General features: G+C 40.0%; 1 protein-coding gene across 3 annotated transcripts in view; it reads right to left on the reverse strand.

Annotated features, from left to right (window-relative positions):
• Window positions 1-22,455, reverse strand: part of LOC127571562 (NACHT, LRR and PYD domains-containing protein 3-like) — a 29,943-nt gene that overhangs the window by 3,058 nt on the left and 4,430 nt on the right. For 2 of the 3 annotated variants that reach the window (XM_052018051.1, XM_052018050.1), the window contains 7 exons: window positions 16,249-16,386; window positions 7,857-9,663; window positions 6,897-6,983; window positions 4,076-4,162; window positions 3,023-3,193; window positions 2,761-2,931; window positions 1,680-1,850 (listed from right to left, as the gene is read on the reverse strand). In XM_052018051.1, coding sequence (XP_051874011.1) covers window positions 1,680-1,850; window positions 2,761-2,931; window positions 3,023-3,193; window positions 4,076-4,162; window positions 6,897-6,983; window positions 7,857-9,663; window positions 16,249-16,386 — 2,632 coding nt within the window. The remainder of the gene's footprint in view (window positions 1-1,679; window positions 1,851-2,760; window positions 2,932-3,022; window positions 3,194-4,075; window positions 4,163-6,896; window positions 6,984-7,856; window positions 9,664-16,248; window positions 16,387-22,455) is intronic. The other variant, XM_052018052.1, reaches the window with a different exon arrangement.

The raw sequence follows: 22,455 nt of genomic DNA on the forward strand, positions 1-22,455 counted from the left end.
TACATAAAATATAAAAAATATGTTCAAAGGTAATCCTCACAAACTTTATATCCAATATAGTTTTTGGAAGTGCCATGATTGTAGTTTTGTAGGTCAGAAATTTCCTTGGAGTTGCTTCTGCTCTGCTGCCAAAATTTTGTCAAAGAAATTTCATTAACTGTTATCATTAGGGCTTCCACTGCATTTCCAATGAAGTAAAGTGTTGGAGTGGAAACAGTTTCCTGGAAGTTTCTAACCATAGGAAAACAAACGCCAAAACAAAATTGCATTTAGTAGACCCCTTAAAGTTAATGTTGTGTGGTGCTGGTTAAGGCGCATATGTTAGCTAAGTGACTGGAAAACTTATCATTTTTTAAATAATAACATGAAATCTCTTATATCCACCAGAGCAAACAAAGAAACTTGAATCCACTAGAGTCCTTTGAAAGGCAGCAACCCATCAGAGCAGTGCTACATTGAAAAATCCATCTAGAGCATCTGCTTAGTCCAAAAGCTTCTGAGACAAAGGCAAGAATGTGCTCAACATTGCAAAGCTGACATAAGCTTATGTAATGAATTATCATGTTTTCTGATGGTATTCATTGTGCTGTTATTTAGAATCCCTTCAGATTTGGCTGGAACACTTATCTAGAACATTCACAGGTATGAGTAACTAATCTTCTCTGAATAAATTTAACATAAGGAGTACTTGCTCCACAAAGATCTTAAAGCATGTACACACAAATTTAATCTTTCATAGAGAAACCTCTCAAGCTCAAAAAATGGAAATGGAATGTCTTCTTGTCCCGTGACAGGTTCATGAACCCAGATCTGTGTAACCAAACATACCTTACAAGGTAAAAGTGCTGAGCAAACATTTATGGACCTGCCTGAGAGATGACTCGGGCTGGCAAATTTTTAATTATTCTGAATTGTTGGAATATTTAAAATGCCTCCTTATTATTTCCATGATTTCTCTGGGAATCTGTATACTGTACACATTTTAACATTACCAAGCTCGGGCTATAAATCAGCAGACATATATTTAATGTTAAATTGATAAAAGAACAAAATTCAGTAGAGGTCTCATATATTGTGACTAACAGTTTTCTTTCCCCTTTAAAGTAATAACAACTAAGTTTCCTACTCCTCAACATACAATCCTTCATTAAACAAGACTCTGTACCCTGAAATGTTGCCATGTTGTGAGATCTCACCAGTGTCTACCAACTTTAGGATGGCTGATGTGCTGAGCATAGGATGTGAAATAAAACCCCATAACTGGAAAGCCCTGGTCACAATAAAACCCCGGAAAGTTATCAGTACTTTTTCTCACAGACTTGACTTTCACCTCAGACACAATATTCACTGGTCAGTGACAAATTTTATGAATTAATTATTGGCTAAGCGTCTGTCCAGGAAAAATGAAACCATGAACATCAAGAATAGGACAGTGCTATGTGCCAAGCTGTGAATAATTGATAGATGTATTTCTATCCAGTTTGAAAAATCCACTTAAAGTACTTAATTATTGTGGTCTGTAAAAAAAGAATCCAAAAACCTCTGTCAGCATTTTTCAGAGACACAAGAGGAAGTAATTGAAACCCAGAAATCTGATATTGGTCATAAATCTTTATAGTTTACCTTCCTGTCTGAATCTATCAACTAAATCAAAGGATAAGCATGACAAATGGACTTACCCCAGTGTTTGTAATTTACAGTTGGGATATTTCAATGCTTCAGATAGTCGCTGTACACCTACATCTCCAAGGTTGTTGTAACCTAGCTCCAAGGTTATCAGTCTCTGACTTGTTCTGAGAGTGGAAGCGAGATCTTCACAGCAGTCCTCTGTTAGACCAGTTTTATGTAATCTAAAAAGGTCAAACGCAGAGGTCAGTGATTGGATGCAAGGACAGAGGACTGCAACAGACTTAAAAGACAGGGATCACAGGGGGAGAATAAGGACAGTATTTATGCTCAAAGATTAGCACCAGACGTTGGTAACATTAAGATATTTTTTCAATAAATTCAAAGAAGCAGCAGGGTAAGCATAAGATGTGCCTTACAATATTGTTTGTAAAGTGATGAAAAAGAGATTTTCTTCCTGATAGTTGATACCGGTGTACTTGTTTGTTGATGTGAATTCATAATGTGTATAGGATGAATTCAATAAACCATCTCTTAACTGCTGTCTTCAACTCATTTTCCTATAATTTGTTGAATAGTTTTTAAGGTATTTGAAGGCTTTTTAGGAATAGAATTCATTTCATGTGTCTATGCCTAAATGGTATAATTTGCGCACTAAATATAGAGTATAACTTTTACTATGTTGTCTCACCAACTATTTGGTCAGATGCAATATAGCTAAGATACAGAGTGAACCATCTTTTACACATGCCATCAAAATTGTCAAGTAGAGCTTAGGTTAAATGCAGACTAAAACTCCCCCTATATTTCCAATTATGTAATTCAGTTCAACCTCAGAAATTCCACCACTTTCAGATATTTACATGATCAGATAGCCTGTTGCTTCTTTGATTATAATAATTCTTTTAGTGCCATAGTAAAAATTCTATCAAGTACGTTCAAGAACAGGTTTCTTTCTCTTTCCATTTCCCAGCTTCTATAAATTCTTATACCAACTACTGAACACGAAGATAGGAAATTGTTGGCCGCCGATATTGCACTCCACCTGTCTGCCTGGGATGAGTGGACCATCTGCTTACTATGGAGTAATTTATTTTGAGGCAGATATAACAAACACAAGATCAGGTTACCTACTCTAATTTCTCTAATTTACAGCCATCATCCTTAATCGCAGTGCACAGTAGTTTCATTCCAAGGTCACCAATTTTATTGCACCCAAGATCCAGGTTTCTCAATGACTGGTTAGTTTTAAGGGCAAGAGCCAGTTCCTCACAACAGCAGTACGTAAAATCATTGCCCCACAACCTGCACAAATCACAAAGACACTATTAAATGCTGGCAAAAATACCAATAAAGGGTAGAGTTAGATTAGTATTATTAAACAACAACCACCTACCCCAAGGTCTCAACCTCACAATCAGAGTCCCTCAATGCAACAGAAAGTTCCTTCACTCCTGTATCTTTCAATTGGTTGTATTTCAGGTCTAACTTTTTCAAAATTCGATTTGTCCTTAAAATCAAAATCAAGTCTTCACTGCACTGTTCTGTGAGGTCATTTCTACTTAGACTGTGGATAAAACAGAATTTATTGAGGTAATCATTCTTGATCCAAATTCAGAATTCAATTTTTCAGAATAGTTACACATATAAAATTAACAAAACCATTAAAATATCTCATGAATTATTAACACTGCATCTAATTACACATAGAATTATTGAATAATATAGCCTAGAAGCAGGTCACTCAGCCCACCAAATCTGCATTAACATTTACAGCCAGTTTTGATGAGAGATTTTGCATTTTGGAGACATTATGATTGTCATAGGAAATGCAGTCAAGTTCCTCTACTCCCAAATGAGGAGTAGTATAGGTCTGGTCCAGAGCAAAAACTTATCTAAAGTATCTCATCAAGAAATCCCAAGTCAGGTACTACATGGAACAGGCACAGAGCAAAGATATGTTAAACATGCCCCATCATGCTCTAACCTTTCCTGAAGTACTTTACAGAAGCAACATAAAAACAAAACATTAACTATATAAGGAGATAATAGGACAGATCACCAAAGGCCTGGCGAAAGAGATAGCATTTTAAGAGAGGCAGTTAAGGGGCTGGAGGTTCAGGGAGAGAATCCTGGAGCTGATTGGTCTTGGCTGATGGACAGGGGTGACAGTAGTAGAGTGATTGGAAGTGATCGAGAACCAGAAGGAGAGGAGTTCAGAAGGTTATAGGGATGGAGAAGATTTTAGAAACAAAAAGGCAGGAAGAGGAGGCATTTGAAAACAAGCATTAGAATGAGCATAGGTTGTTGGGTATGAAGCATAAGAGACAATTATTTTCCCATCAATAAAACATATTCTTGACAGCTGAATGGGTAAATAAGAAGGAAAACTTGCTATAATATCCCGAAGGAATTAAAAGGTTTTGAGAAGCAGCCTTGGTTTCCTTACACTAGTGTCTCTAGCCTGCAGTTTGAGTTCATCAGTGCAGCAGCCAACTTTTTCAAGCCCAAATCTCCCAATGTGTTATTTGTCAAGCTGGAATGCAAATAAAAACACATTTAAAATAGAGCCATAGAATAAGAGCATGCAGTCCTTGATTTACACATGACCCATAATCACTGGCAAACTGTCTTGCATCACAAAAACAGCTCTTTGGCCCACCGTTTCTAGAATGATCATCAAGCTAATCTACACTAATCCTACACATATCTCACTATATTCACTCCATATTCCCCTCAACTCCTCCCAGATCCTACCATTCACCTACATACCAGGGACAATTTACAGTGGCCAAGTAGCCTACCAACCTGCAAGTCTTTGGGATGTGGGAGGAAACAAGAACACCCAAAAGAAACACATGTGATCACAGGGAGAATGTATACACTCCACATAGACACCACTAGAGATCAGGACTAAACCATGATTACTGGAGCTTTGAGGCAGCAGTTCTGCTAGCTGCTCTACTTTGTTTCCTCATTATTCTCGATGTATAGGAATCTCCATTTTTGCTTCATTGTTTAGTTTACCTCTTTGAATATTATGGACCTGGAGGCTTGAAAAGAGCCATTACTGCTGTTGCCTCTTTTATGGATAAATTGCAAATAAGAAGACCCAAATCCTACCAGCAATGAGATAACAGGAACAGAGGTTTAAGTCTATACTGCATATGTTCCTCAGTATACTGATGTGGCCCATAAATAAATGTCATGTACATCCCTAATACAGATGTAATGAACTAAAAGTTCTACTGGGTAATTCAATCCTTTTATGTGCTTCCTGCCACAATTTACTTGGAAATGGTCTCTGTACTTGATTAAACATTAATGTAACATTAATGGATAAGAAATACTATCCCATTCGTGCAAGCATATGACATATTTACATATGAGGGCCTTTGTGCTTAGTTCAGTAATGTCAACCTGAAATTATGACTCAATTCCCTCCTTATAATAGCACATAGAATGTGTTTTTACACACAGAAGAACTTCCACCCCAATGTCCTTGAGCTGTGATTTTAGCATTGTTTATCATAAAAATCAGCTTGAGATCAATAAGGAATGGTTATGTATCAAGCACCCAGTTACAGTTTATTTGTGGTAGTGTAGCGGTTAGCGTAATGCTATTACAGAGCCAGTGACCTGGGTTCAATTCCGGCCGCTGTCTGTAAGGAGTTTGTACGTTCTCCTTGTGACTGCGTGGGCTTCCTCCAGGTGCTCCAGTTTCCTCCCACATTCCAAAGACGTACGGGTTAGGAAGTTGTAGGCGTGCTATGTTGGCGCCGGAAGCATGGCGACACTTGCGGGCTGCCCCCAGAACACTCTACGCAAAGATGTACTTCACTGTGTGTTTCGATGTACATGTGACTAATAAAAAAACCTTAATAAAGAAATCTTATTTTCCACTGGATGATCCTCAGAAGATTTTCAATAGTCAGTTATAGCTATGATCAGAATGCATTCAGTTCAAAGTTTTCAAGGAAAAACAGTATGATATTCAATCTAGCAAAATCAAGTGAAGGGGTATTGTGTTAATATAGAACTTTCATTAAAAAATGAACCAACTAGCTCTTGGTTGGAAGGGGTGACTTAGTCAGACATGGCAGGATTAGGCCTGATCCTTGTTGAATAAATTGATTTCACACGGGGCAAGAGCTAAGGACTACAACCAAGCTTAGCATTCTATGGTCAGGAAATAAGGAAAATCAGCCTCAGTTCCCATTTGTGATCACCATCGAGTAACAAGGAAATTATGTGTGGATGTCAGGCGTGGAAAATATTGGGTTTAGTTGTGGTTTCTCCAAAGTTATAAAGCCTGATAGCATCTATTCACCTGGAAGTTATTGTGATTGAGGCTAATGAGTGTTCTCAAAGCAGCCAATCTGTGTGTTAATGGACTTTAACTCTGAAACCATTTGAATTTGCTAAGCAATTGCTCAGCAAATTCCTTCTCTCCAATTTCCTTTCCCTCCTGAAAATGTGGACCTCACTGAGGTATAGTTTCTATGCATAGTTGGCATCCTGCAGTAGGTCAGCTAAATGGCCATTCTACAGGCATTAACATAGTCAATGTCTAGCATTGCAATGCCCTACATTGGTCGGGGGTGGGGGTTGGGGAGTCATAGCTGACCCAGCTCGTACTTCACCTGATTTCTACTCACATACAGTTTCCAACATAATGAACTGGAACATGAATGCTGTCCACTGAGGCTAATTTTAACACTGTATAACTGCACCAGCTGAGGTCAAAAAAATTGCCATGCCCTGGGGATGGAACTACTCCTCATGGCTCAGTACTGTGCCATGACTGTGAAGTAGCACATTGAGAGATACAGAACTGCTTATTGCTTTCTGTGGGTTCATTTTTGAATGATATTATTCTTTTCATGAGAAAGAAAGAACTTGCATGTACGTAGAATGTTCCATAGTATCTATTGTGCATAGCTGGCAATTTGTGAAATCTATTCTGGTGATGTGGGTTGAAAAGTAAATATTGCCCATTAACATCAGGTAAAATCCATGCTTTTCTTTAAACAGCAGCATGGGATCAATTACATCCTCCTGAGAAGCTGAACATGTTCTTATTAGTATTCCCTTGGTAGTGTACTAAATTTGAGCCTGGATTACACACTCAAAGTCTGGACTGGAACTTTGAATTTATAAACAACTGCAACTGAGGTGAGAGACTTGCGATTAAGTCATAACTGACACCTGGTTCATGAGTGCTGTTAAGAGTAATTCATATAAGGCTTTAATGTCAAATTACAGCTCACCATAACTCCTTGATTTGATTTTCAGTAGAGAGCAGGAGAGCACTGATGGAAGTAATCATTTCCTCATCCATGATACTGCCTGTTAACCTGGAGTTCAAAGGACAAATCAAATAGAAGAAATAACCTTTAGAAACGAGCAGCAAAGAAAAGTGCACTGGCTCCTAATTTTTCCCTTTTTCATATGACATTGCTCATGAATAGTTTGAGTTCTAGACCAATGGTCTGATATTCAAACAGAGTTACATTTAACTTGCTCTGTCCCATTTCTCAAGTATTTGCTGTGCGAAAATGGTGTAAGTAGTCATATCCTTAGCTCAGTGTGTGATTCAATGTGTCATCCATCTTAGAGTGTGAAAGGACAATGCCCGTCCCCAGTGTTCTACTCAGCATCAGAGTATACACGACAGCATCTGACTCACTGCACCATCGTGATCCAAAATATGAAAGGACAATATCTGACTCAATGTGCCAATGAGTACCATAATTTGAGAGAATCTTAATTCACTGTAATCTCTAGCCCCAGAATGTGAGGGAACAGTGTCTGATCTACTGTACTAACAAATGCCATGAATGAAAGGACATCTGATTGACTAAGGAGGTTGTGTTGCAGCACCACCTGATACACTGAGCAACTGAACAGGTTTGGTGTACATTTTTAGAATGAAGCAGATGCCAAAGGAAAGCATAAGACCATAAAATACTCTAAAATCCAACTGGCAAGTTGAAGTACCTTTTAAACTGCTCACTTGATCAATGCCATGCTCACTATGCAATTCTTGCATATACATTTCATTGGATAATAAGTTTACATGCTCAGCATCCTAGCTGTAGGTAGCTAAAAGTAAAATGTTTGTGCATGTTCCCTTTTCTAAGCTTGAACTTAAACTTACATTTATAATCCCTGTGTTACAAAAAATAATAAAATAACTCTCCTTATTCTTTTGGAATAAACATACTTACGTTATTTTTTCAAAATATTTAATGACTGGTGAAAGTCTTTTCAAGCCATCTGGTGATGTTCTGTATTTAGATAAATCGAATTCTTTCCTGTCCATATCAGATGTTTTCAGAACGAAGGCCAATGCTGAATAATCAGCACGTGACAGTTTTTGGGAGCTCAGCACTCCATGCTGGATGGACCTAATGATCTCCCTCATGACTGATTTGTCATTCAACTCATTCAGACAGTGAAATAAGTTGATGCACCTTTCTGGATGGATGTCCCGTTGCAGCAGTTCTTTTATGTAGTTACTGGTGTTCTGTAAATCATCGTCCCGTTCCTGCATGTGTGTGAGGAGACCTTGTAGGCACTTCTGAATCCTTTTCTTTCCTAACCCACAAAGAAATTGTAGAAAGAGATCCAAGTGGCCAGTCTGACTTTGAACCATCTCATTGCAGGCACTTTTACAAACCTGAAAGAAGGTGGGCTTTGAAAAGATTTCCCAAAAATAGCCTAGTATGCTGGATGACATCAAGTTGCGCTTCTCATTGTGATAGGATACAAAAATATAGAGAGCAGCAAAGTATTCTTGGACTGTAGTGTGAACAAAAGAATAGACACGCCTGTGGGAGAGAGCTGTATACTCAATATAATATTCTCTACAGAATCCACCAAAGATGGATGAAATATCAACATTGAAGGATTTTAAATCTTCCTCATAAAAGACAAATGTTTGAGACTTTAGATATTGAAATGCGAGTTTGCCCAGGTTCATTAGTGCTATCTGATCAGACTGCAACAACTGAAAGATTTTCTCGATCTTTTCCTTTCCGTGACCACGATGCTGGTGGTGGTATGTCACCATGACAACCAAAAAGTTGGTATAAACCTCAGTTACCGTGTCGCCTCTAAATTCTTTAACACAGAATGACTTGAAGACATGTTCCAGAACAGTGGCCAAGATCCAGCAGAAAGCAGGCACATAGCACATCATCCAAAGACTGCTTTTCTTCCTCACCAGTGCTATAATTTTCTTTGCCAGTTGCTCGTCCTGGCATTTCTTCATGAAATACTTTTTTTTTTCTTCATCTTGGAATCCCTGTATTTCTGTCACTCTGTCAATGTAAGAGGATGGGATTTGGTTCATTGTCGACGGGCGTGTTGTTATCCAAATGGATGCTGAGGGAAGGAGGTTGCCTTTAATGAGATTTGTCAAAAGTGACTGAAGAGGCAGAAGCTTTACGATATCAGAACACACTGGGGTTTTTTCAAACTCCAAAGGAAAATTACTTTCATCCAGCCCATCAAAAATAAACAGACTGCGGGCAGAAACCTCAAGGTAGGTCTCACTCAGATCCTTCATGTATGGGTAATGTTGTTGCACCAGCTGCAAAAGGCTCAATCTTTCCTCAGATATCAGATTGAGTTCACAAAATTGAAAGGAAAATACAAAATCATACTCCTGGTGTGCTTTCGTCATTGCCCAATCAAGGAGGAATTTCTTTACATAAATTGTCTTCCCAATACCCGCAATCCCTTTGGTAATGACCACTCTTGGTTGCCGTTGGCCTCCGATGGGTCTGAATATGTCTTTGCATTTAATAGAGTTAAAATTTGTCTTGTTATACGTCGATGAAGGTGATTCTATTTCTGTTACTTCATGCTCTTTATAAAGCTTGTTATATTCACAATCAGTGATCCAAAGCTCCGTAAATCTCTGAAGGAGGTAAACACGCTCTCCTGCAATGGATGTGTAATCTGTGATGCATTCAAGTTTTTTTTTCAAGAAGTCTTTATGATGGATTTTTAGTTCTTCATATTGTTCTTCTATAAATAAAAGAATGAAGATTTTACATTCTGATTATATTCCTGGCAGACAATACTTGTTCTAATCTTAAAAATAGAACTCTACACAATTAAATTGCCTTGACACAGGACAGGTTATGCATGGTTTAAAATACCTGCAATGCTACCCACAACACAATAAATTCCCTCCAAAGCATAACATTCTTCAGCTTCCCAAACATAAATTAGAAATCAGTGACATTTCCATTTGTTTTGTACCCAGACTGTGTCATATAATATTTAAAATTTTCATGCTAAAAGCACTGAAGTGTCGACAACTTTGTATCATACGTTAACAGCCAATGTGATTAGATTGAGAACTTAGTGTTAGGTTGCTAAGAAAAGAATCATTCCCAGTATCTAGAACTTAAAGTACAATGTCCCACTCATTCTCTTCCCAATGAAAAAGAGTGGTGTCCAGCCGAATATGCCATACAGACCCAAAATGTGAATGAGCATCATATTAGTAAATCTCTAGATCAGCCATTTTATGTTTGTCTTAGGAATGCAGAGGCTTACCTTTGTATTTTGCTACAGTGTGAAAAGAACTGACAAACTCACCAAGATTCAGGAGCTTCATCAAACATGACTGCTTATTCAAATGGTTCCTACACACTGATTCTGGAAGCTTTTGGAATGTTGCAACTGAGAGAGCAGGCAGCCACTTGATATTATACATAAAGAGATCATAGCCCTAAAGTACTAAATACTGTCTTACAACTTTCATATGATCTCCTATAAAGCAAAAATGCTGCAGGTGATAGAAATAAAACAAAAAAATGCTAGAAATACTCAGCAGGCCAGTCAGCATATACGGAGAGAGAAAAAAAGGTTAACTTTTTCAATTCTACTGTATTGCATTCAGTACTCACAATGTGGTCTCCTTCACATTGGAAAAAACAAATGCAGATTGGGTGATTGCTTTGTGAAACATTACTCAGGTAGTGATCTCTGATATTATTATTTTCTTGTTCTGCTCTTTAATTTACACCCTGAAATAAAAAGAGAAAATGCAGAAAACACTCAATAGATCAAGCATCCAGTCTGCAAAGGGGACACAGAGCTTCCTGTAACTTACCCCTTTAATTTTCCATCCACTTCAACTCTGGCCTATCTGTGGTCTCCCGCTTTGTTAAATGAAGCCCAAGGTATGCTTCAAGAACAGCACCTCATCTTCGATTTGGGCATCCTTCCAGATTCAATACTGAATGCCATAACTTCAAGAAACTCACTTTCTCTGTCTGTATCAGAACTGGTCAGTCTATATCTATGATATTGGCTCTGTTTTTCCCCACTCCATTAGCACAGTCTGACCTGTCAGGCATGTCCTAGAGCTCTGCATTTTGCAATTTTTACAGTCCTTTGTTTGTGCTCTCACTCTCTAACAGTCCTCATGTTATAGCTTTTACATCCCTTTTTCAGATTCTCTCTCTCTCCGACTGTTCCTATTAACCAATTATAGATATTCACTATGACCTATAAATTCCCTCTCCATTGTCTCTGCAGTTTACATCCAACTTGTTTTCACTCTTCAAAGTTTTGATGAAGGGTCTTTGACCTAGGACATTAACATTTTTTCTCTTTCTACAGATGCTGCTTGATCTATTGAGTGTTTTCTGCATTTTTCCTTTTTATTTCAGGGTCTAAACTAAAGAGCAGAACAAGAAAATAATAATATCTAGATCACTACCTGAGTAATGTTTCAGGTAAATGAGGAGTGAATGCATTTCACTCTTGTGAGAGAAATAGGATTTCATTCATGGGACACTGACACCAGAAATGGGTAAAGAAAGGGCTGTTGTGTTGGCATGGGCTTCATTTGAATCAGGCTGGAACAATGTCCAAGCACATCAAATAAGGCCTGCAGATAAGGATTTAAACTAAATAGATAGGGGAGGTGTGTTCTGGTGAGAGAAAATTTAGTACAAGAGAAAAGGAAAAGCAACTGTGCAGGGTACAATAACTAGAGTGTGTCAGGAAGGGACAGCACATTCAAACATAAGATCCCCTCCAATTAGAATTGCATCAAGGAAAAGTGGGAAAAATACAAAGATGGCTTTTTATAAGAGCACATGCAGCATTTTTAACAAGATATGCAAATTAATGGGACATGAGAAGGCCTTGGCGAGTAGAATTAAGGAAAACCCCAAGGTGTTATACACATATATAAAGAACAGGAGGATTACTAGAGTGAGGGTAGGACTGCTCAGGGATAAAGGGGGAAACATGTGCCTGGAGGTGGAGGAAGTAGGGGAGGTCCTTAATGAATACTTTGCTTCAGTGTTCATTTCGGAGAGGGACTTTGACGAATGTGAGGTCAGTGTAGAACAGGCTGATGTGTTGGAGCATGTTGAAAGAGGTAGTGTTGGAGGTTCTGAAAAACATTAGGATAGATAAGTCCGTGGAGCTGGATGGGATATATCCCAGATTACTACAGGAGGTGAGGGAAGAGATTGCTGGGGCATTGACAATGATATTTGCATCCTCCCTGACCACAGGAGTGGTACCAGAGGATTGGAGGATGGCAAATGTTGTTCCCTTGTTCAAGAAAGGTAATAGGGATATTCCTGGGAATTATAGACCAGTGAATCTTATGTCAGTGGTGGGCAAGCTATTGGAGAGGATTCTTAAGGACAGGATTTACGAGCATTTTGAGAAGCATAGTCTGCATGGCTTTGTGAGGGGCAGGTCGTGCCTCACAAGCCTAATCAAGTTTTTCGAGGAGATGACAAAACAAATTGATGAAGGTAGAGCGGTGGATATGCTGTATATGGACTTTAGTAAGGCATTTGACAAGGTTCCCCATAGTAGGCTCATCCAGAAAGTCTTGAGGCATGGGATCCATGGAGACTTGGCTGTGTGGATTTGGAATTGGCTTGCCCACAGAAGGCAGAGGGTGGTAGTAGATGGAGCGTATTTTGCCTGGAGGTCGGTGACTTGTGGTGTTCTGCAGGGATCTGTTCTGGGACCCCTGCTCTTTGTCATTTTTATAAATAACTTGGATGAGGAAGTGGGAGGATGGGTTATTAAGTTTGCAGATGACACGAAGGTTGGAGGTGTTGTGGATACTATAGAAGGTTGCCGTAGGTTACAACAGGATATAGACAGGATGCAGAGTTGGGCAGAGAAGTGACAGATGGAGTTCAATCCAGAAAAATGTGAAGCGATACACTTTGGAAGAATGAACTTGAAGGCAAGGTTAATGGCAGGATTCTTAGTGTGGAGGAACAGTGGGACCTTGGGGTCCAAGTCCATAAATCACTCAAAGTTGCCGTGCAAATTGATAGGATGGTTAAGAAGGTGTATGGTGTGCTGGCCTTCATTAGTTGGGGGATTAAGTTCAAAAGCCTCGAGGTAATGCTGCAGCTCTATAGAACTCTGGTTAGACCACATTTAGAATATTGTGTTCAGTTCTGGTCACCTCATTATAAGAAGAATGTGGAAGCTTTAGAGAGGATGCAGAGGAGATGTACCAGGATGCTGCCTGGATTAGAGAACATGCCTTATGAGGAAAGGTTGAGCAAGCTAAGGCTTTTCTCTTTGGAGTGACACAGGATGAGAGGCGACTTGATAGAGGTGTGTAAGATTATGAGGGGCATGGATAGAGTCGACAGCCAGCACCTTTTCCCCAGGGTGGCAATGGCCGATACCAGAGGACATCAGTTTAAGGTCAGAGGAGGAAAGTTTAGGGGAGATGTCAGAAGTAGTTTTTTTTACATAGCGAGTGGTGGGTGCCTGGAACGCACTGCTGGGGATGGTGGTAGAGGCTGACACAATAGGGACAGCCTATTAAAAGATTCATAGATAGGCACATGGAAGTAAGTAAAATGGAGGGTTATGGGCTGTGTAGGAGGGAAGGGTTAGATTGATTAGGGAGCAGGTGTTTATAAAAGGTCGGCACAACATTTTGGGCCGAAAGGCCAGTACTGTGTTGTTCTGTTCTATGTTCTATGTTTTGTAAATAGAAGTAAATAGATACAATGATTGCAAATGATCATGGTTGGAAAGAAAATATTCCAGGAAGACATAGGGTGAATAAGAAAAAATTCTGAAATTAAAGAATGGGATGAAGGCAATAGAGACTAAAGATTTTAGTTCAGGAAGTGGAATCATTGTAGGTGGAGCTAAGAAATAGTATGTGGCAGCAAGAGTTGGGAATTGAAAATAGGACCACAAACAGTAGTGGTAATACAGGGCATGGTATAAACTGGGAAATTAGAGGTGCATGTAGCAAGGGTAATACAATAATCACGGAGTAATTTGATCTATACATAGATTGGGGAAACCAAATTGGCAGTAATAATGTGGATGAATTCATGATGAGAAAGCTTTTAGAAACATTGATCTGGGGCAGGATTAATGTCACCTGGAGGAAAACAGATTAATTAAGGCAAACCAGCATGGAGTTGCAAAGGGCATATCAAGTTTAACCAATTTTATGGAATTTTTTGATGAGGCAACAGATAGAGTTGATGAGGGTAATGCAGTCATTGTGATGTACCTGGACTTTTTTTGATCCACATTAGTGATTTAGTGCAGGCCACAATTTCTACATTTGCAGTTAACATAAAACTTGGTAACATTGAGAAATGTGAAGAGAAAAGTAATGAATTGCAACAGGGCATAAATAGGGTGGAGGAATGGGTAGTCGCATGGCAGATGAAGTTCAATGTAGAAAAATGTGAGGTGATACATTTTGATAGGAACAATGAGGAAAACCAATACTATTGTAAGGAATACTATTGTAAAAGGGGTACAAAAGCAGGGAAAACTGGGAGAATGAGTGCACAGGTCATTGAAAATAGCAGGACAGGTTGAGAAAGTGATTAATAAAGCATACACAATTCTGAGCTTTATTAATAGAGGCAAAACAGATTAAAACAGGGAAGTCAGCTGAACCTTTATAAAATATTGACTGGCCTCAACTGGAGGATTGTGCTCAATTATGATCGTCTCATCATAGAAAGAATATGAAAGCACTAAAGAGATTCCAGAAAAGATTTACAAGGATGGTTCTTGGATGCAAACTACAGTTGCAAAGATTGAGAAAAGAAAGATGAGGTGAGATTTTATAAATGTACATAAAATGATGACCAATCTGGACAGAATGTATAGAGGGAGTCTGTTCCAGTTGGAGGAGGGGTTGAGGATGAGAGATCATATTTCAGATTGGGAGGCAGTGATTAGTGGGCTGCAGTATTGGGGTTCCAGCTGCTCACAATCAATATCAAAGACTTGGATGATGGAATTAAGTGCAATATATTCAAATTTGCTGATGACAATGCCACTTGTGAGGAGGATGCAGACAGGCTTCAGGGTCACAGGTAAAGTTAATGGGAGAGAAAATGACAAATAGAATATAATGTGGAAAATTGTGAGGTCATCTACTGTGGTAGAACAAATAGAAGAACATTTTTTTATTGGAGACACAAGAGACTATAGACGCTGGAATCTGGAGCAACAAACAATCCGCTGGAGGATCCAACAGCATCTGTGAGAGGAAAGGAACATTCAATGTTTCGGGTCGAAACCCTGCATCAGGACTCAATTTTTTTCAGGAGCATCTTTTATTGGTGATAGATTGAAAGGGATTGGTGTACAGAGGGATCTTAAGTACCCTTGTACACAAATCTCTGACTGTTAACATGCAGACCCAGCAGACAGTTAGAATAGTAAACAGTATTTTGGTTTTTAATGCAAGAGTATTTGAGTACAAGAGTATAGCCGTCCTGTTTCAATTACATAGAGCCTTGGTGAGACTGCATCTGGAATATTGTGCAAAGTCTGGTCTCCATGGGTATACTTGAAATAGAGAGATTGCAGTGAAGGCTCACCAAATTGATTACAGGGATAGATTTGTACCATATGGTCTAGTTTTTACAAGCATGAGAGACAATCTAATTGAATTCATATCAGACTTGAAGGAATACAGGGATGATGTTACCCCTGGCTGGGCTGTCTAAAGCTAAAGCTCAGTCTTAACACAAGTTGGCCATTCAGGAAAGAAATGAGAAAGAATTGTTTCACCCAGAGGGTGGTGAATCTTTGGGATTCTCCACCTAGAGAGTGATGGAGGCTCAGTCACTGAGCATATTCACAACAACTGATAGGTTTTTATTTATTAAGCAAATCAAGGAATATGGGTTTATGACAGTAAAGTACTACTGAGGTAAGTAATCAACCATGATCTTATATAATGGTGGTACAGGAATGAGGAGCCAAATGGCCTACTCCTGCTTCTAGTTCTTACCTACTTCTATTATCATCCTAACATGTTATCTCTATTGGCCTCCTCACAGAAGTCACTTGGCCTGCTGGATATTTCCAGGATTTTCCGTTCAGATTTTTAGCATCTATTGAAGCAGTATGCGTGATATTTTGCATTTGCATAGAACTTACCTCTACGAAAACTAAGAAAAGTTGGCTAAAATCTATAAATAAATCAATAATTTGGAAGGTATTATGATTTCACAATGATGTAATGATACCCAATAAGTATTTTCTTCCCCTGTTGTTGATGGTCTTGAACTCTGCCAATGGAAGTTTGCATTGTTAGTGCGGTATTACCTTTCTGATCACTCTTGCATGAACTTTTCATATCAATTATGATTGGCATGGAGTTGACATTGGAGTTCACGATAATTGGTGAGATGATGCTGCTCCCTGTTTCTGCATTCAGCTTCGTATTGATCAGTCCATTCTCCTCTGGAACAATGGAAGGAGTTAGACTCAATGTATGAACATGTGAATTCACATTGCAGCATCTAAATCTACCCTCCTTACCTAGTGGTCCAGGTTATGTGTTAGTTATTCGGCAAACAATCCTGTCCTGTGCAAAACATGTTATAAAAACTGTAGAGAAATTGACCACTTTTTTGTGTGATGGACTTCAGGAATCAATAATTCATGACTGCCAATGATGAAGGCCAAAAGGAAGACAATGGCAATGATGACTGAGATAGTCAAAAAAATAAATCAAAAGCCAAAAGTTATTTTTGGTTCAGAGGGACAATGAATGAAACAGGAAAGCCACCTCGGCCACAGCAAAGAAGATGCTACGTTGCCCAAAAACAACATGGCCAATAGCTGTGGAAGCTGAACTGCAAAACCTGGGGAACAGTTGGGAACTCCTTGAAAGACTTGCTAAAAACAGAGAGGGCTGGGAAAACTTGCTCGTCTTAAACTCTAGAGGCTTATTGAGTTAGAAGTCAATAAATATAAAATTTATAATTATTGAATCTAAATGGGTATGCTTCTTAAGTGACTTCCATTGAGTGATATCTCAACTGCTTGAGTATGTTTAAGCAAGAGCAATCCAACTATTCAAGAGTAGAGCATCACCGTATATTCAGCTGATACCCATAATGATCTGGTTTCTGCTGGTTTTTGACCCAATGTACAGCACTCTCTTTGTGTGTGAAAATACAGTGGGTTAGAAATTTGGCTTTTGTCACATGCTTTAAGCACACAATGCAGTAGAGTAGGAATTTCAGCAGCAGTCAATGAAACACATATGCTACTACTTTGGGTGTTTAACAAACCTGACCTGGGATTTATTTCAATCACAATGCATGACCCATCTAGCACCAAAGTAAAGAAGGATCACATCTGTTCCAGACTTTAAAAGCTCAATATCTTCCAATGAATACACTGTTCCAGAATGTGAAAGGAGTGTCACACTCAGTTTCCTTTCAAATCTCTGTTTTGTTCCTATATAGTATGTGTCCCTGTTGCCATGGTTACAGGTTTTGCTGTTTATCTTCCGAAAACTACTTGAGAGTTATGTTGATTTGACACCTTTGAACTCTGGAAGATATCCAAGGATATAAATGAGTAACTTTCCTGTGAAGATTTAACAAGCATTAATTTGAAACTTGGTCAAGAGAATTTTGATTGGTAGATGATTAGAAGACTAACATTTAAGGATATCAAAAGGAAAAGAAAAGTTGGGGTTGTGGATTAATTACATTGAACAGAAATATCTTTTACTTGCTCCATAAAGCACCATTATGCCTTCATCTTTCAGTTCCAACTCAGGACTGTATAAGGGTGCTCACGTGCACAATGTGCTGTCACAATGAGCTGAGTGTTTGGGATTTATATAACCTAGGTTAGACAACATACAATCAGCTTGAGAAATAAGGGGATGAGAACATCTAAATTCATCAAGAGTATGGCCTACTAGCCAAAAGATCCAGAAATATTTCCTCACTTCTCAGAATCACAGAAGATTGTTCACTTATGAACAATCCAGCTAGTCCCACTCTCCCAATGGCTACATTTTTTTCTCTCTCAAATACTTATACAACTACCTTTTGCACATTACAATTGAATGTGCTTCTTCTATTAATCCTGTTAGTAAAATTTCCTTATGCTTTTTTTTGGTTCTTTTGCCAATAACCTTCATTCTAATTCCCTTAATTCTCGACCCTTCTGTCAATGGTACGATTTCTCTCTACCTACTCTATTAAAGTCTGCATGATTTTAAATATCACAGCTCCAATGCCATCTTCAAATTCACCGACGACACTACTGTTGTTGGATGAATCAGAGGTGACAGTGAGTCAGCCTACTGGAGCAACATAGGACATCTGGTTGAGTGATGCCGCAACAACCTCTTGCTCAACATCAGCAAAACTAAAGAGCTGATTGTTGACTTCAGGAAGGGGAAGAGCGTAAATTCCTGGGCTTTAACATATCGGATGACCTGTCCTGGGCTCAGCACATAGATGCAATCATAAGGAAAGTGCGCCAGCGTCTTTACTTTCTCAGGAGATTAAAGAGGCTTGGCTTGTCATTGAACACTCTAACAAACTTCTACAGATGAACTGTTGAAAGTATCCTGAATGGTTGCATCATGGTCAGGTACAACAATTCTAATAGATAAGACAAGATAAGATATTTATTTATTGGTCACATGTACATCGAAACCCACAGTGAAATACATCTTTTTGCGTTGCTAAGAATGTGCTGGGGGCAGCCTGCAAGTGTCGCCACCCTACCGGCGCCAACATAGCATGCCCATAGCTCCTAACCTGTACATCTTTGGAATGTGGGAGGAAACCGGAGCACCTGGAGGAAACCCACGCAGACATGGGGAGAACATACAAACTCCTTACAGGCAGTAGCGGGAATTGAACCCAGGTCGCTGGCACTGTAATAGCATTATGCTAAACGCTATGCTACCATGCTGCATACACAGGAATATAAGAAGCTGCAGAGAGTAGTGGACTCTGCCCAATACATCGCGGGCATATTCTTCCCCACTATTGGTAGTATCTACAGGAGGTGCTGCCTCAAGAAGACAACATCTATCATCAAAGATCTCCACTATCCGGGCCATGCCATCTTAACGCAGCTACCATCAGGCAGAAAATACAGAAGCCAGAAGTCTCACACCACCAGGTTCAAAAGCAGCTACTTCCCTTCAACCACTCAGTTCTTGAACCAACTGGCAAAACCCTAATCACTTAGCAACACTATGATCACTTTGCACTAAAATGGAATTGTGTTCTTTCCTGTAAAGATTGGTATAATTTATGTTTATGTTTTTCTTGTGACTGCTACTTATATGATGCAATGTGCCTGTGATGCTGCTGCAAGTAAATTTTTCATTGCACCAGTGCATACACGTACCTGTGCATATGACAATAAACTCGACTTGATCTTTATCATATCCCCTTGCAACCACTTCTGTTCCAAAGAGGGCACTGCCAAGTTCTCCAGTCTATCCACATAATTAAAGTCCCTCTTCCCAGGAGATATTTTTGGTAAATCCCTTCTGCACTCACTCTGAAGGTTCCCTAATGCCAACCTTCCTAATGTGTGGCTCCCAAAACTGGACTCAATACTCAATTGTGATTGAATGAATGTTTTATAGATGTTCATGGTGACTTCCTTAGTCTTGTTTCTATGTCTCTATTTACAAAGCCCAAGATCCCCTCATACTTTATTAACTACTTTCTTAATCTGCCCACCACTTCCAATGAACTATGCACATATACCCCAGATCACTCTGTTCTTGTACTCCTTTTAGAACTGTAACCTCCAGTTTATAATGCATCACATTTCTCAGCATTAATTTACATCCACTGCTTATCCTCCCATTCCAGCAATCTGTACATCTCCTCAATGTCTATTACTCTGCTGCTTGCAGTTCACGATGTCTCCAAATTTTCTGTCCTCTGAAAATTTGGAAATTGTGCCCTGAACACCTAAGTCCAAGTCATTAATATACAGTACTTTAAGAAAAGCAATGCTCATAGCACAGACCCTGAAGAAATCTGTTGTACAATTCCCTCCAGTCCATGCACCTACTTTCATTTCTATTCTCTTCTTTGTTACTTAGCTATTTCTCTATCCATGCTGTTCCTGGCCTTCAATATTGATGACAAGCCTGTTACGTGGCACCTTAGCAAAACTTTTTGCATATCTGTACATGTCACATCAACTGCATTTCCGTCAAGTAAATTAGACATGATTTGCCTTTAATAGAACCATGTTGACTTTCTCTAATCAAAACTACACCTGTCCAAGTAACTGCTAATTCTGACTTGAATTTTTATTTTTAGATCTTACTCCACGACCAAGGTTAAACTGTCTGATCTGTAGTTAATGGATTGCCTGACATAATTTTTTGTACAAGGGTGAAACATTTGCAAACTGCCTATTCTGAGGCACCATCCCAAAAGCTATAGGTATTTGGAAGATTATGCCAAGGCCTCTGCAATTTCCTCCTTTACCTTCCTTTGTAACCTATGATGCATCCTAGAGAAACAAAGGATTGCAGATGCTGGAATCTAGATGAAAAACACTATGATGCTGGAGGAACTCAGCAGGCCAGGCAGCATCCGTGGAGAAAAGCAGGCAGTCAACGTTTCAGATCAGGACCCTTCTTCAAGACTGAAGATAGGAAAAGGGGAAGCCCACTATATAGAGCAGTGATAGGCAGACAAAAGAGGGGAGGCAGGGTGGGCACAAGGTGGTGATAGGTAGATGCAGGTAAGAGATAGTGATAGGCTGGTGCGGGGGAGGAGGGGAGAGCAGATCCACTGGGAGATAGGTCAAAGTTAAGGAGAGAAGAAAAAAAGGGGGGCTAGAAAAAAGAGAGATAGGCTAGGAAAGGGAAGAAAAGAAGAAGCGTGGTTGGGGAAGGGGTGTGGGGATTAATTACATTTGGGAGAATTCAATATTCATGCCATTTGGCTGCAAGGTTCCATGACGGAAAATGAGGTACTGTTCCTCCAGTTTGCACTTGGAATTCTCCTGGCAGTGGAGGAGGCCGAGGACAGACATATCAGTGATAGTGTGGGAGGGGGAGTTGAAGTGACTGGCAATGGGGAGAAGCAGATAGCGGTTATGGACAGAGTGCAGGTGTTCTGTGAAATGGTCACCTAGTCTGTGTTTGGTCTCACCAGTGTAAAGGAGGCCACACTTGGAGCACCGAATGCAGTAGATGATATTAAGGGAGGTGCAGGTGAATCTCTGTCTCACCTGAAAGGACTGTTTGGGTCCCTGGATGGAGGTGGTGTAGGGGCAGGTGTTGTACCTATGGCGGGGGCACTTCCTGGGGTGGGAGCGGGATGGGTTGGAGGTGGGAGTGATCTAGGGAGTCGCGGAGAGAGCGGTCCCTGCGAAAGGCAGAAAGGGATGGGGAGAGGAATACACACTAGGTGGTGGGGTCCCATTGGAGATAGCGGAAGTGGCACAGAATGATGTGTTGGATATGTAGGCTGGTGGGATGAAATGTGAGGACAAGGAGAACCCTATCCCTGTTGGGTCTGGGAGAGATGGGGGTGAGAGCAGAGGTGCGGGAAATGGCAGAAATACAGGTGCAACCTCTCTCAACCACAGTCAGGGGGAAACCATAGTTAGTAAAGAAGTTGGACATCTCGGATGTCCTGGAATGGAAAGCCTCATCATGCGAGCAGATGCGGCAGAGGCGGAGAAGTTGAGAAAAAGGGATAGCGTCCTTGCAAGAGTCAGGGTAGGAGGAGCTGAAATCGAGGCAGTTGTGGGCATCAGTAGGTTTGTAGAAGATGTCAGTGGATAAGGAATCTCCTGAGATGGAGATAAAAAGATCGAGGAAGGAGAGAGAGGTGTCAGAGATAGTCCAAGTGAATTGGAGAGCAGAGTGAAAATTTGTGATGAAATTTATGGAACTGTTGAGTTCCGCATGGGTACAAGATGTGGCACCAATGCAGTCGTCAATATAGCGGAGAAAGAGTTTGGGAATGGGTTGCCGACATCTTCTACAAACCCACTGACACCCTCAAATACCTCTATTACGTTCTGCCAGAAGATGTTGCTCTCTCTGCGACTCCCTAGTTCACTCCTCCCCCCACCCATCCCTCTCACACCCTGGGAACTTTCCACTGCCCCTGCCATAGGTTCAACACCTGCCCCTACACCACCTCCATCCAGGGACCCAAACAGTCCTTTCAGGTGAGACAGAGATTCACCTGCACCTCCCTTAATATCATCTACTGCATTTGGTGCTCCAAGTGTGGCCTCCTCTACATTGGTGAGACCAAACACAGACTAGGTGACTGTTTCGCAGAATACCTGCGCTCTGTCCATAAATGTGACCTGCATCTCCCCTTTGCCAGTCACTTCAATTCCCCCTCCCACATTATCACAGATATGTCAGTCCTTGGCCTCCTTCACTGCCAGGAGAATTCCAAGTGCAAACTGGAGGAACAGCACCTCATTTTCTGTCTTGGAACCTTGTAGCCTAACAGCATGAACACTGAATTCTCCCACTTTAAGTAATCC

The sequence above is a fragment of the Pristis pectinata genome, chromosome 6 (assembly GCF_009764475.1).
Source record: "Pristis pectinata isolate sPriPec2 chromosome 6, sPriPec2.1.pri, whole genome shotgun sequence".
Classification (NCBI taxonomy): Eukaryota; Metazoa; Chordata; class Chondrichthyes; order Rhinopristiformes; family Pristidae; genus Pristis; species Pristis pectinata.